Source organism: Erythranthe guttata, chromosome 13, assembly GCF_056151865.1.
Source record: "Erythranthe guttata isolate IM_541 chromosome 13, IM_541, whole genome shotgun sequence".
In the NCBI taxonomy this organism is placed as follows: domain Eukaryota; kingdom Viridiplantae; phylum Streptophyta; class Magnoliopsida; order Lamiales; family Phrymaceae; genus Erythranthe; species Erythranthe guttata.
Window position 1 is genome coordinate 18,822,230 of NC_142545.1, and position 14,236 is coordinate 18,836,465.

The 14,236-nt window shown below is 36.4% G+C and overlaps 3 protein-coding genes and 1 non-coding gene across 6 annotated transcripts; 2 read left to right on the plus strand and 2 right to left on the minus strand.

Moving 5' to 3' along the window:
- Positions 1-4,555: 4,555 nt before the first annotated feature.
- Positions 4,556-6,188, plus strand: SPL (sporocyteless (SPL)). The gene is made up of 3 exons (XM_012971967.2): positions 4,556-5,388; positions 5,488-5,622; positions 5,726-6,188. The coding sequence occupies exons 1-3, from the start codon at positions 4,771-4,773 to the stop codon at positions 6,017-6,019; spliced, it is 1,047 nt and encodes a 348-aa protein (XP_012827421.2). The 5' UTR covers positions 4,556-4,770; the 3' UTR covers positions 6,020-6,188.
- Positions 6,189-7,139: 951 nt separating this feature from the next.
- On the minus strand, positions 7,140-7,221 carry TRNAS-AGA (transfer RNA serine (anticodon AGA)). Its single transcript has one exon. It is a non-coding gene; the product is annotated as a tRNA-Ser (tRNA).
- A 181-nt stretch (positions 7,222-7,402) lies between these two features.
- Positions 7,403-10,906, plus strand: PHOS34 (Adenine nucleotide alpha hydrolases-like superfamily protein). 3 transcript variants are annotated; one of them, XM_088811649.1, is made up of 3 exons: positions 7,403-8,254; positions 10,501-10,546; positions 10,616-10,906. In XM_088811649.1, exons 1-2 carry the CDS (start codon positions 7,549-7,551, stop codon positions 10,506-10,508), a joined length of 714 nt encoding a protein of 237 aa, XP_088667775.1. In that variant the 5' UTR covers positions 7,403-7,548; the 3' UTR covers positions 10,509-10,546; positions 10,616-10,906. The 3 variants fall into 3 exon arrangements, with proteins under 3 accessions (XP_088667775.1, XP_088667776.1, XP_012827571.2); XM_088811650.1 differs by having other exon boundaries at positions 10,625-10,906; XM_012972117.2 differs by having other exon boundaries at positions 10,650-10,906.
- A 1,515-nt stretch (positions 10,907-12,421) lies between these two features.
- On the minus strand, positions 12,422-13,773 carry BBX28 (B-box type zinc finger family protein). The gene is made up of 2 exons (XM_012971953.2): positions 13,073-13,773; positions 12,422-12,927 (listed from the first exon to the last, which is right to left on the minus strand). Exons 1-2 carry the CDS (start codon positions 13,553-13,555, stop codon positions 12,643-12,645), a joined length of 768 nt encoding a protein of 255 aa, XP_012827407.2. The 5' UTR covers positions 13,556-13,773; the 3' UTR covers positions 12,422-12,642.
- Between the last annotated feature and the right edge of the window lie 463 nt (positions 13,774-14,236).

The following is a 14,236-nucleotide window of genomic DNA, read 5'->3' on the forward strand; positions in this document are numbered from 1 at the left end:
TCTTAAGAATACAAACGGTCTTGGAATTTTGAAGTATGTGGTAGAAAGAACCAAAAAACTCGATCTTAAAACCTAGTAGTGAATTTGTAGGAGATTCTGCAGTTTAGATTAAAGAGAATGTTATCATGCAATAGTTACCTTGAAAATGCTCATGGAACATGCCCAATGTATGTCTAACCTAACAACGAACAACTAACGAGAGGGATCCATCGAAAGGGTAATGCTGGTCTTTAGCTTGTTGTGAAATACATACTATATTAGAGACCATATATATTATAAACTTAGAGAGCATGTCGTCTAATTTGGATAATATCTTCCCATATCTTCGATTTAAGGATTACGATCAATTCTTTGCATTCTAGTCTGTAGATCTGTCCTAAGACAATCATCACATCAAACAGCGTACAAGTCTATTTGTTCCTATTGTTCTTAGTAATCTTATGATCTACTACCAGAAAAGCTAGATATAGATGCCTTTCATAATAATATTTAATACCATTTATTGTAGTTGCTGACTACAATAACAAGTACTAGCCCTTAAATATTATTAATGCTCTCCTTTTTTCAATAGTTATTAATTGGCATCCATATATATGGATGCCAATTACATTCTGATTTTTTTTTTTTTTTAATATTTCAATAATGTTTTTTTCTTTAAATTACAGTATTGATATTTAATTTGTAGGGTAAATTACAACCAACTCCTTGAGGTAAAGTGTAATTACAAAAAGCCCCTTATTTTTTGAAAAAATACATCTAACCCCATGCAGTATGTAAATATCTTACATCCTCCCCTACAAAAGGGTGTCTATGTAAGAAATCGGGGTGGATGTAATTATGGAAACATGAGGGGATTTTTTTTCTCCGTAAATTGACCTTACCTCTGGGGTGGTTGTAATTTATCTTATTTTATATTTGCGGTGGTAATTGAAATGGAATTTTTGGAGTTCCACCAATTTTGACCCGAAAACAGTTGACTCTGAAATGTACATTTTTGTTCAAATTTCCGAATTTTTTAAAAATCTAATTTTCTCAACATTACAACTATATAATATTATACTAAAAGCTAAGATTAAATTCTTAAAAATCCTAGAAGATTTCCAAAGTACAATTTGCCGCAGAAAAAAAATCAATTAAACACATTGAGGACCACATACATGTATAATAATATATAATATTAATATTAAAAATATATATATATTTAGGGTGTTGGTGTATGTGATTTTAGTGTCTCAAAGGTACGTACGTACCAACACAACGAACAGGCGACAGAAACTTTTGTTTCTTTTTGCATGGGAATAGGCTGTACCCCTTTTTATTTTATTAAGTTCCCTGTATTAGCCACACATTTGATATTCTTTTGTTTATTACATACATCGAACGGTCCAGATTTAATGTTCGATGTTTTGTTTGCATCCCATCCTTCCTTACATCTTAAAATTAAAAATCTTTCAATGAAGGCCAACCATAGTACCAGATCTGGGGCTCACACTTCACCCTGTCTATATTTCAGATGCCCTTTTCCAGTTATGTACAATCACTATGCCCTAAAACCGTAATGACTGTGTGTGTGTGTGTGAGAGAGAAAGAAGATAGACACACATATCTATCGTGTATGTATAGGAGGAGAGAGAGAGAGAGAGTATTAATGCAGATATGAATCTGAACTGAGATTTGCTATCTCTCTCTCTCTCTCTCTCTCTCTCTCTATATATATATATATATATATATATCTATATATATATATATATATATATATATATATATATATATATATATATATATATATATATATATATATATATATATATATATATATATATATATATATATATATATATATATATAAAAGTATGTATGTAGTATAAAAACAAAAGAAGTGATGAGAGAAGAACTGACATTTGGCTAGTTTGCCAGGAGTAGTTAGGCTTTCACAGAAGTTGCATAAAGCCACAACTTACAGTTACTCTAAATCCCACAATCCTTGTGCCAAAACCCTAGGGAAAAATATAACTATATTATTATTCCAAACACACATTTAAATACCATAACAAAAAGACTTTTAATAAAATATTTTCAAGAAATAAAATAAAATAATAAACAAGTCTTTTTAAGTTTTAACTAGATTAAAAAAAAATTAAAACCCTATATATATGAATTTGCTTATACGAAAGTACTTGAATGTTTTCACTTTTATTTTTGCTATTATACTGTTGTTTTTTATTTGCCGTCGGTTAATTTTATGTATGAACAACCGGGCAATGTGCAAAAACGGGTCGTAATGACTCTCTTAAACAACCAAATCTTTTGCACGAAGAAATCATCATCAGCAGCTTTACATTTCGTAAGATTAATAGTTATATTCCCCCCCAAACGCAATGTTGCGGGAGTTTTGCTCCGAAACGAACAATTTTGGAAAAAATATGTACATAAGTTAGGATTCTTGAAAAAAATTATTGTTATAACAAGAATTGTAGTAAAACAAGTGCAAATTATCATTACAATTTAAATTGAATACAGCGTTCTTAGCATGTAAAAATATGTTTGTCACTTTCATTCTAGATTTATTTAATTTTTCTTATAGCATGTGAAATTATGATATATATATATATATATATATATATATATATATATATATATATATATATATATAACTACTTATGTACTCTGTGTCTATCTCCCCAGTAACGTAACCATCAAAAGTAAAAATCGAAGCCGCGTGACTAACCAGAACTAATAATCTCTAATAATCGGGAGAACAGACAATTAGCGTGCCGCCACGTCATCAATGCGGACCCCACTTTCCCAAACTGTGGGCTCCACGCCTTTGAAGAAAGATTCAAGGTAACGAAGAAAATAAGGAAACATGTTGTAGTAAATAGTAAAATACAGTTCTGATTGATGATGAATGAGAGAGAGAGAGCTTTGTTAACAACAAACGATGCGAATCTTTGGTGTCTGCTTTCCTTTGTGGGGCCCCCAGATCCGATCGGATCGGTGGTCCCCACTAGCTAAACCGTAGTGTGGGGTGGCGCTGTAGAGAATCCGTTTTTATTTTTTTTAATAATTAGAGGCGGCTGAGGAAAAGCTACGTGGAGGGCATTGAATGGGTGAGGTGGCACGTATTGGGAAGAAGGTGGGCGACACGTGTTAAGGGGTGTGTTTGGATGTTCGATTTTGTGCTGATTATGGACAGACACGAAGGATTTTAGGGCTCCTGGAGAAATAAGAGACCTCTGCATAGGATTATTGGGATCTGCGCTAACACCAAATGCTGCCTTAGCTGGATCTGCCCTGCTCATGGTTTTTTCTTCTAGGGATTTTTTTTTTCAATTTTTCTATTGATTAAATAAATACCAAATCGTATCAGAATTTCGGTAAATCGAGATTTTAGTAGTTTGAAGTTTTTTGTACCGTCTACCATATCAAACTATTCGGTTTGGTACGGTTTTCTACCGAATTAATTCGGTTTTTCGTTTACTACCGGTAAAATCGAAAATATATATTAATATTTTTGAAAATGTAAAATAAAATATATTTAAACAAATTAATTCTTGAATTTGATAAATTTCAATAATAGGCCCTAAAAACAAAAAAAACAAAAAATGATTATTATCAATAGAGGTTAATTTATAAACAATGGAAAAAAATTTATGGTATCTAAAAGTATTCTATAATTCGTTATAACCTTACAAAATTTAAAATAAAAGAATAATATGTTAAATATTTCGTATTCGGTACGATACGGTATACCAGACATCAAATCGTATATACTGTACCGATTGGAATTCCAAAAAAATAGTTACCAAATATGGAACCAAATATTCGGTTCGGTATTTGGCACGTACCAAATTTTCGATTGGTTTACTAGTCGAGTGAATGCCCCCCTAGTAATAGCTACTCGTGTAGGGATTAAAAGTACTTCCCTTCCGGCCAAGAAATGCTATGTTAGACCATAGAAAAATAAAATTAAAAGATCAGTTCAGAACTTGGTGAATTACCAATAATAAACTATAGTATATATAGGGTAATCAATTGATATCGCATACATAAATGTGTGTATATATGTATGTATGTTATGTATGTATAAGAAGAGATGTAGACAGAAAAGTAAGAAAATCTGAGTTTGTATGATTGATTTTGATTAGGTGCTAAAAAAGAGAACACATCCTACAACTTGTAACACCCAAAAACGTGAATATTTGAGCACCAAAATTAGTAAGCATGTGGGACATGTTTTCATGTGCTCTATAGCCTATAGCCCCACCCTATTCTCTATAACACCCTCTTACCTTTTTACCCTTTTCTTATTCCATACTTTATCATCCAATTCATAATAACTAAAAAAAATAAAAATATATATATGTATGTATATATATGAATTTGTTTTCTGAAATGGAAAATCAGTCAATGGAAAAAAAGAAAAGAAAAAATCATTTTAACTAAAGACAAATCCCAATAACTCTGGCAGGAGTAATAAAAAAAAAAAAAAGAGGAGGGGGATCACATCAAGCATTCTGTATGGGATATATAGGACACATTGAAAAACCTGCATGAAGAAAAAACCCCCCACATTTTGCATTTCTCAGCTGTACTGCCACTTCTCTCTCTCTCTCTCTCTAGACCTAGCTTTTACCTTTTTCTCTCTCTACATTTCTCCTCTCTCTCTCTCTCTCTCTCTCTCTATATCTATCTCTTTCTGTATAAGTTTGGCATATATAATACAGTGCCACTGTTCCATTAAAATTACGCACACTCTACCCAACAACCATGGCTACTTCCGTTCTCACGGCGGCCTCCGATCACCACCACCACCCCCACCAAACCACAACTCCAAGTAGCAGCCCCTCGTCTCCGCCCCACGACCACCACACAGTACGACGTACTTCCGGTCGGAAAAAGCAGCCCAACAAGGGCTCCGAGAAGATCAAGAAGCAACCCCAGAGAGGCATGGGCGTCGAAAAGCTCGAGCGCCTCCGCCTCCAGAAGCGCTGGGAGAAAATGACCCAACCCCCCACGGCGAATCACCACCACCACCACGCTAATTTCAACATCATCAACACCGCCGCCGCCGCCACCCCATTTTCCGATCCTGTTAATTTGTTCGGCTCTGCTAATTCTCTTCTTCCCCTGAGGTTCGGCGGGTACGGTGCTCCGATCGTCGGACATATGGGCTTGAACCCGAACCCGAACCCGAACCCGACCCAGCAGAGTTATCATCTGGGCTTTCACGGGCAAACCGCCGGAGTTATCGGACTGGCTCCGGATTCCTTCACTAAGAACGTGAATCTCATGATCCATAATAAAGAGCAGCTCTCTTCTTCTTCTTCTTCTTCCCCAAACGTTTTCCTCAACTGCTATTCCGAACACTGTAATTCTTGCCACAAGGTATATATATATATATGTATAACCCATCTCAGTTTTTTGTAATAATAAAACATTTTTTTCTGTTTTATTTAATGAATTTTATTTTTTACCACCTTGCAGAAAAAGAAGGTGATTAACAGTGAAAATTCAGGCAGAGTCACGAGATCGGACATTTACACTAACTCCGGCGACTACGGGTTCTTGGGCTTAAGCATCGGAGACAACAATCCAAATTCCACCGGCCACGAAACCCAGGTATATAATAATATTTTTTTTTATTACATAAATATATAAAATGTGCGGATATATATAATTTATTTCATTTTAATGGGGCCGGGTTCGGAATTTTTGTATACAGGGTGTAGAGGTGGTGGCAGTTCACAGACGAGGGCCATCAACAAGATCGGAGGGTGGGCGGAGTACTGTGTTGATGGAGTACGAATTCTTTCCGGCGGGCAAAGGTTACGGCGCCGACGACGGCGGCGGAAGCGATTCCTCCAACAATGACGACGATGAGTTGACGGCGGTGATGAAGATGGCCGCCGCCGGAGGAGGTTCAGAAACAACAACGACCTCTTCTTCTTCAACAATGGCGGCCACTGGATTTCAAACCTCCGATTTTATTGATCTTTCTCTCAAGCTCTCTTATTAATTAATTAGAACAACATATATCGTACGTTAATTAATTAATTAGTTCTCGTTTTTATTTTTTCTTTTGGAGAAATTCGTGTTGTGAAGAACACTGAAACACAGCGTTTTGTTTACCCTTTTTCATGATCGATCTGCAGAATAGGGCAATATTACATTTTTCTGAGTTCTTACTTTCTCTCTCTTCTCTCTCTCTCTCTTACATCATGCATGCAGTGACTGTATTACTGTAGGTAGATCTCTTAATTAATTAAGCTTTATTATCATCATTAGCCACTAATCTTGAATTTAAAATTAAAGAGAGTACGTAGTTAATTAGCTACATACATATGATATGTACAATAACTATTTAATTAATTCTCATAATTCTATTGTAATTAATAGCCTTGGGAAGAATTTATTAACTAGTTAAATATTAATTAGCACTAATCTTGAAACTAATAGAGAATTGATTAATTAATTAATTAGATCTAGAAATAATAATATGAAAAAATATGAATAAGTGGTGGTACTGCAAAATCTAGAAAACCCTAGAAATGTATTGTCTGCACCAATTTAAGAGAGGAATTGCCACACCCCAGTTTAATCTGCCATGTAAGAACTGAAACACAAGGTTTCATATCTCAGAACTTTCTGTAACTGGTAGTAACAAACCATTTCAAAAGGGTACCTTTTCTTTTTTTCTTTTTCAAAAGTAGGGTTAAAATATATAGTAAAAATGGAAGCCTAATATATTTAAATAAAAAAAAATAAAAAAAAGTAGTAAGTAGTTAGTGTGAGTAGAGGGTGAGGGCAGGCTAAGTACAACTCCTGTAATGACTATAAATTTGTGCAGAAGACTCTCAGTAAAAATTAGCAGTAAAGCTGTAAGAATGAACTAGCTTTTTTCAACATTGGCCCTTCATTTTCTTTTTTATTAACTTCATTTTTTTTGTCAATAATTATGAAAGAAAATAAATAAATTTATCAGCAACAGTGAAATGGAATAAAATAGTACTTGTGTAAGAAATAATTTACTACGTGCACAAATGAATACAATATGACTTGTTTCTAATTTTAAAATAATTAAAAATTTAACCAACATAATTTAACAAAAAGAAAAATAATTAAATATATAATAAAACCGTGGACGGCAGGATTCGAACCTGCGCGGGCAAAGCCCACATGATTTCTAGTCATGCCCGATAACCACTCCGGCACGTCCACATCAGTGATGGAAATGTCAAGATTTATGTATATATATAACGCCCACATGATTTCGGGCTTTCTTAATGGGCAACGTATTTGGGCCATTATACATAAAAGTAAAAGCCCAACGATGAAGTATTCCACACGTAGTTGACAAGTAGAAAGAACCATTGGAATATTCCAAAATTCCAATACTTTAGAGTAATTGCATTTCCCCCCACCCACATTTTATTACTAATTAAAAACCCTCCCCAAACATTTACCTCCCCACCACCCCCACACTACACTGCACTAGTCAACCTTCCCGAGAAAAAGTCAAACCCAATCAAAACCCTACCGCCGAAGATGCATCACCCGTCGCCGGACACCGACCTGCCACCACTCGCCGCCATCAAGGTCCGCTCCTCCTCCCCTCGCTTTCCTCCCCCAACCACCCCTCTCTCCACCGAAACCCCCACTGCTGGCGCCCAGCGCAAGATCGGCATCGCCGTCGATCTCAGCGACGAATCCGCCGTCGCCGTCAAGTGGTCCGTCCACCACTACCTCCGTCCAGGGGACGCAGTCATTCTGGTCCACGTACGCCCGACGTCCGTCCTCTACGGCGCTGACTGGGGATCGGTCGACCTCTCCATCGTCGACACCGACAACGAGGAGTCCCAGCGCAAGCTCGAAGACGATTTCGACGCCTTCACCACCGCCAAGTCGGCCGATCTGGCGCAGCCGCTCGTGGACGCCCAAATCCCGTTCAAAATCCACATCGTGAAGGATCACGACATGAGGGAGCGTCTCTGCCTGGAGGTTGAGAGGCTCGGACTGAGTGCTCTGATCATGGGTAGCCGCGGATTCGGCGCCACTAAGAGAGGCAGCGATGGTAGGCTTGGCAGTGTTAGCGATTACTGTGTCAGGCATTGTGTCTGTCCCGTCGTTGTGGTTAGATACCCTGATGAGAAGGATACTGCCGGAGCCGCTGTCCAGCCAATCGTGTCGGTAGCTTCCGCCGCTGAGGAGGACGACGAGCCTGAGTTTCACGATGCGTCCGATGATCGTAAAGGTTTGTGACTTTTCTTATTCTCGATTTTGATTGGTAACTGTTTTGATTGCATTTCTATTTTTTTTTTTTCTGATCAGATTTTGTCTCTGTGTATGTAAAACGGTTGCGTAAGTGGTATCTAAATCTAAAATGTTAACGCATTGATGAACTATGTATCTGATGACTTACCAATACTTGCGATTTTTCAGAACTGTGTGATCTGTGAGGGATCACTTAGTAATTAGCATTCTTTATGCCGAATTTGTACGTGTTGAATGAAACGGAGGGTTGGGGGAAGGTCTTTAGGGGAGTTGACTTTGTTGCGACATGTACTGCGGAAGATTTATGTGCTTTATTGCACTTTGTCCTGCTAGTATTAACACCTAGTCCAAAAATCTAAAATTGCCAGCCATCCGTCTTTATTTGTTTGTTAGGTTTGCTTGCTTGAATTAGTAACCTGAATCTTACATTTATTGCACCTGATATACGTCTTTTGGTCTAGTTCTTGTTGTTCCACGTGGATGTGACGTGATTGGAAGTAAAAAAACGTGTCCATTTCATGTTTAGATATTTTAATGTTTGGTAATAATTGTTAAGATTTTCTCGCTAACGGACTCGTATTGCGAATGATTACACTTCATTAAAAGCGCAGATTATAGTTTTTTTTTTCCAAATTTTATAAGATCATATGCCCAAAAAAATGGATCTAATTCCGGTTTCTCAACATACTGCCCGCTAAGATTTTGCGTATCTATCAGTTTCCTAGAATGTTGTAATTCCACATCTAACATGTACCTAATGTTGTTTCTACTTGTTATATTAGTGTTAATATTATTCTCTTTTCGCTAATTACTTCATTTTGAAATTCGTTACTTTTAATTAGTGACCTCATCGCTTTGTGAGTGACACATTTCCATCTAATGCACCCTGATTTTTCTAACAAACATGTTTTGAAACTTAGTAAGCCCTCAAGATCAAATTTGACTTGCTCATCCACTTCATCATTGTGTGCAAATAAAAATGTTGATAAAATTACTCATGCTTTTAACTAATGCTTTGAAGAAACATAATCTTAAGATCCTTCCACGAACTTGTGGGGGAAGCTCCCAACAAGAGCTTATGTATGTCAATTTTACTTTTGTTCTAATGCCGTATTGTAGAAAATGTTATCATCAATTATTACGTTTGTTGGATCATTTGATTGTATATGATAATATGAAGGTTTATGCATAAAAATATTCCGTAACCATAAGTGAACATGCGGAAGTACAGTATCGGAACTGTTATGGAAAACCATGAAGATATGGTAAATGATTCGATTATAAAGGAAAGATAAATCATTAAAGTTCCGATAAGTGGTCATGCTGAAATATACCATGATAATTGTTATAGAAGACCACAATAGATGTATTTTAGTAGTGTTTTACTTGCTTAGAGTTGGGTTATTCTTCAAAGTTGCATCAAGCTCTGGCCACAGTGGCATGTGCTATGTGTTTTCGTACTAGTCAATAGACTTGCTGAGAAAAGTAAAAAGTAGTTTCCTTCCCTTAATGCTCTAGTAAGCAGCCACAAACGGGTCTTCTTGATACACAAATTCTAACATCATAACCTAAATTTTCTCAAAATTTCCAAGCTCTATTGCATACATTTATCTGCATGTGTATGTGTACTGCTTACATCTATCAGATATGTTTGTTGATGAAAGATCTGATGAGCACAGAAAAATGCATTATGTTCTTTTACTGGTTCAGTTGCATTAAGGGATGCTGTATATCCTTTTCAATAAATGGTTCTGTATCTTTCTTTAGGCTGGCGTCGTGCGTTTCCGTGATGACATAACTACATATTCAATTTTTCATTATACAGGAGTGAAGTTTTTGTTAGAGTTGTTTCGATGACATAAATAGAACCTTTGAACTGAAGTGACAAATAAATGACTTTGCTATTCCTTTAGGTTTCTTTAAGTTGGTTGCGTTAGACTTATGGATCTCTTCTATTGCTATTTCTTTTAATTCATATTAGGTTCGTTTTTTTATTTATGTTTTCTTTCACATGTTTGCCTACCAGGCTACCATTATGAACCACAATTTTTTTCACATGGGTTGGCTACACTACGATGCTGAATAATTCTAAATGAGAAATATGCACGTGGCTGTTTGAATAACTAGATTTTTCTATACGCTACTACATTTTTGATGCATTTATGAGTTTGGTCAAAGTAAACACGTGTTGTTTTGCTGTCACTGAAATATTTCATGTTCAAACAGATTCCTAGCCAATACCCGGCGTGATGACTCCCATTTTGCACTGCAGGTATGTTATCTCGTTTTGTTCGAATTTTCCCTGCCTTTATCCGTTTACCTTTCCTTCTTACATATACAGCTCAAACAGTTCGTTATGGTCGGATTTTTTGCAGCGTGTTGAGGACATTGTCTACAAGCAGTAGTTCATTTATGAGAAACTAAATCAGATCTATTTACTTAATATGTGGAGTAATGTATATTGGTCATTTGTTACTTTTATTCCATATTTTATTTGCTTCTTTTTTTGTTCGTGTGTAACATTGTTGTAACTTAAACGGGTTTTTCAATATCCGAGTCCGCGTAATGACTTATATGCCCTCGGCAACATGTAAAACCGCTGCAACTTCTTAACATGTGACATTATTTTAAAGTTTTTGAGTTTCTTTTCCCTTGTCTTCACTCTCTAGTTAGGCTGGTAGTACAGAGTATGTTCTAATAAGTTTGTTTGGTTCGCACGTGAAAATAGTGGGTTTTAATTTATTTCTCCTAAATGGGTGGTTATACCAGAATTAGTGGGACGGTGACAGTTAACTTAGCCTATTCTAAGGTTTATATATCGGATGGGAGAATGTGACTGTTTTGTTAGGTATAGTTGCATCATGTTTAATTACGAGTCTAGTTGAATTAAGCATGCAATTGTCATTGCGAAATTCAATTATTTAGAAAGAAAAAAAGAAGGCCTATAGAGATATATTTGATAGGTGGTTGAAAACAAATTAAGACCTGGTTGGACTATTTTGCTGACATTTATGAATCGAACGAGGCAGTATTCGGTACTCAGGTAGGTCCAGTCTATGAGATGTTACATCTGATGAAAAATACCGAGTGGTTTTGCACTATAGATCTATGCAAATAATCACCCACTAAGCACACATACATGTAGGTGGATGTTATTATGTGTAGATCAATGGTGTAGGATCAACCGATGTATTTCATCAGGTGTAGCATCAGCAAAACCCGGTATTCGTTTATCTTTTAAAAGGGTTCGAGGTACTTGGTCCGGATTTCAAATGCATGAACACTGGTGATGATAAGGGCCACAAGTTTATATATATATATATATATATATATATATATATATATATATATATATATATATATAATTGTTTGTAAATAGAAATGTGAACTGCAAAACGGCATAGGCTTTTGGAATTGAATGGTCCAATTCCCAATCCACTCCTCATCTTTGGCATCACCACAAAAGACGCATTACCTTGTACCGCCATGCAAATATGTCTCGTAGCTATCTTACATGACAATTTCTTTTTCTTTTTATTTTTTTTTTAATTGTATTAAATTTATCGCAACAGTTTATGTAATGATCGCCATTTGATTTGATCATAGCCACAACACTCGGTCTTCTAACATTTGCATTGGTTTGAAGTTCATTCAACACTCAAAAGTCAGATCCATTTTAAGCCACACAAAAAAGAAAAGCTCACACAGTGCTGGAATTGAGCAGCAAGTGGCATAAATATCGTAAATGTGCTAACTACATTTTATTAAATAAATAATAATAATAATAAAGATATTCCTAGTTAGTGGAGGAAGGAATTAGGCCTCTGGTGATGGGGTGGGGTAGGGTTTTTTTCCCTTCTCTTTCATCTCTCATCAGTTAGCATAATTAGTGCAATTTCAAAAATTAAACATGTTTTGTCACATTTCATATTGAATCAAGCACATGGAAACATATGTTTAATAAGCAAATGCCACACACATACATGTGTGTGTATGTGTGTGCTTAGCAGGTTGTTACTTAATCAAATATACGATTCAAATTGAATAGATGAACACATTTTTGGGGCCAAATTTGAAGCTCAACCAAAACGCTACAAGTTAATTTAATTTTTTTGATAATTCACTGGATTGATGTGATCATATGAAATTGGAACCAATAAAAAAATAAATATAGTTAAGAATCCAAATCCAGCCACATGAGCATACCAAAATATAATATTGAAAAATTAAAATTTAAATAAAAAAAAAATTGTATCTCGGTTAATTAATTGAAAAAAAAAAAAAAAAACCTAACAGTATAGTGAAATCTGGGTGGGGAATATTAGTAATGGAGGGATTTAAACAGAAATGTTGCAAGAATCAAAGGAATTAATCTCTTGCTAATTTGCAAAGACCTAATATCGTTGCAGATGTGTTTCCCTCTCCAGTTGCAATTTGTTGCTGGAATCTTTTCAGTTTCTCTACAATGGCGCCTGTCCCTAACGACCCTGCCGTATCAGCCGCCGCCGCCGGATTCATTGCACTGCCGTCGTTCCTCCGCCGCATTTTCAGTGGTCTGAGTGAGGAAGAGGTGTAATTCTCGTCGGATTCTTGTAAACTTGATCCCGATGCGTTTAATAATTTCGAGCCCGACGAACAGCAACCATCCTCATCCTGTTTGTAATTAAACGTTGTGTGGTTTGCAAATCAGTTCCAAATTGTTTCAGAATAATAAAGTAATTTATTTTTTTCAATTGTTTATTTATTTATTTGAGAAAAAAAAAATCAAATGAGAAACAAAGACGTCGGAAGAAATTACCTCGGAGTCGTGGGTTTCGTCGCGGGTCCTCTTTGAAGAGGAATAAGAGACATTTTCTTCACTGGTGGAAGAGCTCGCCGCGGCGGCGGCGGCGGGCGGCGGCGAATCGCAGCGGGAGGCCGACATCGGCACTACTTGATTCTCTCCATCCTCCTCCTCCGCCTCACTAAAATCATCCTCTGTGTCGCTGTAGTACTCTCCGCCGTCGCTTTCGCTCTCCTGAGAATCACCACCGCCGCCGCGATTCTCCGCGTCGTGGGCGCAGGAGTGGCAGACGGAGACGGTGTGGCCGATCTTAAGTCCGGCGGCCTTCCAAGGCGTGAGGCGGTGGCAGACGTGGCAGAGGAGGGTACGGCTGTGTTTGGCCACCAGAAAATTAGCGGCGTGAACCTTCTCATCGCAATCCCAGCAGAGGCTGGCTTGATCGGACTCGCAGAACATTCTCGCTGGATTACCGCACAGCTCACATCCCTTCGCAGACATTTAATTCCTCGATTCTTCGATCTGTAATTTTCTTCTTCTTCGATCTGTGTAAGTAATTCTTCCTCCTTCCTTTACTTGTTTTTCTTGTCCTGTAAGATTTATTTTTATTTTTCAGAGAGAGAGAGAGAGAGAGGGCTATCTTGTATGGGTGTGGGGATCTTTTATAAAGGGAAAAAAACAATGTGGAGGCTAAAATGGTAATTATGATGCCTGCCCACACGGAAACTGCAACTTGCATCAAACCACCTTACTTATCTTTTCTTTTCTTTTTTTCCCAAAACAACAATACTATAAAGTTTTAAACCGCCCCCGGTAATGTTTTTCTTTGCACATTAGGGCTTATATTCTCTCATTCAAACATTTTTTTTTTATTTTTTTAATTATGTTTTGGTTTAGGATAAATATCATTTAACCCCATATAGTTTGAATCTTGTGCACATAGTCCCTTGTACTTTCAATACATCACATGACCATTGATCGTGTTATTTTGAGTTTTATTTAGTATATGATTACTTATAGAGTTAATTTAGGGGAAAAAAAACTCTAAAAAGTCATTTTCAACTCATGATTTTAACCGAGTTTGTCACGTTTAATTTGTTCAGTGTAATTCAAGCTATTATTATACAATAGTGGATATGAATATAAATGGATCGATTAATAATAATATAATAAAATTAAAAT

Coding starts and splice junctions, on each gene's coding strand:
- SPL (XM_012971967.2), top strand. CDS start 4,771: ATGGCTACTTCCGTTCTCACGGCGGCCTCCGATCACCACCACCACCCC. Junction 5,389..5,487: donor ACTGTAATTCTTGCCACAAG/GTATATATATAT, acceptor ACCACCTTGCAG/AAAAAGAAGGTGATTAACAG. Junction 5,623..5,725: donor CCACCGGCCACGAAACCCAG/GTATATAATAAT, acceptor TTTTGTATACAG/GGTGTAGAGGTGGTGGCAGT.
- BBX28 (XM_012971953.2), bottom strand. CDS start 13,555: ATGTCTGCGAAGGGATGTGAGCTGTGCGGTAATCCAGCGAGAATGTTC. Junction 12,928..13,072: donor ACGAAACCCACGACTCCGAG/GTAATTTCTTCC, acceptor AATTACAAACAG/GATGAGGATGGTTGCTGTTC.
- PHOS34 (XM_088811649.1), top strand. CDS start 7,549: ATGCATCACCCGTCGCCGGACACCGACCTGCCACCACTCGCCGCCATC.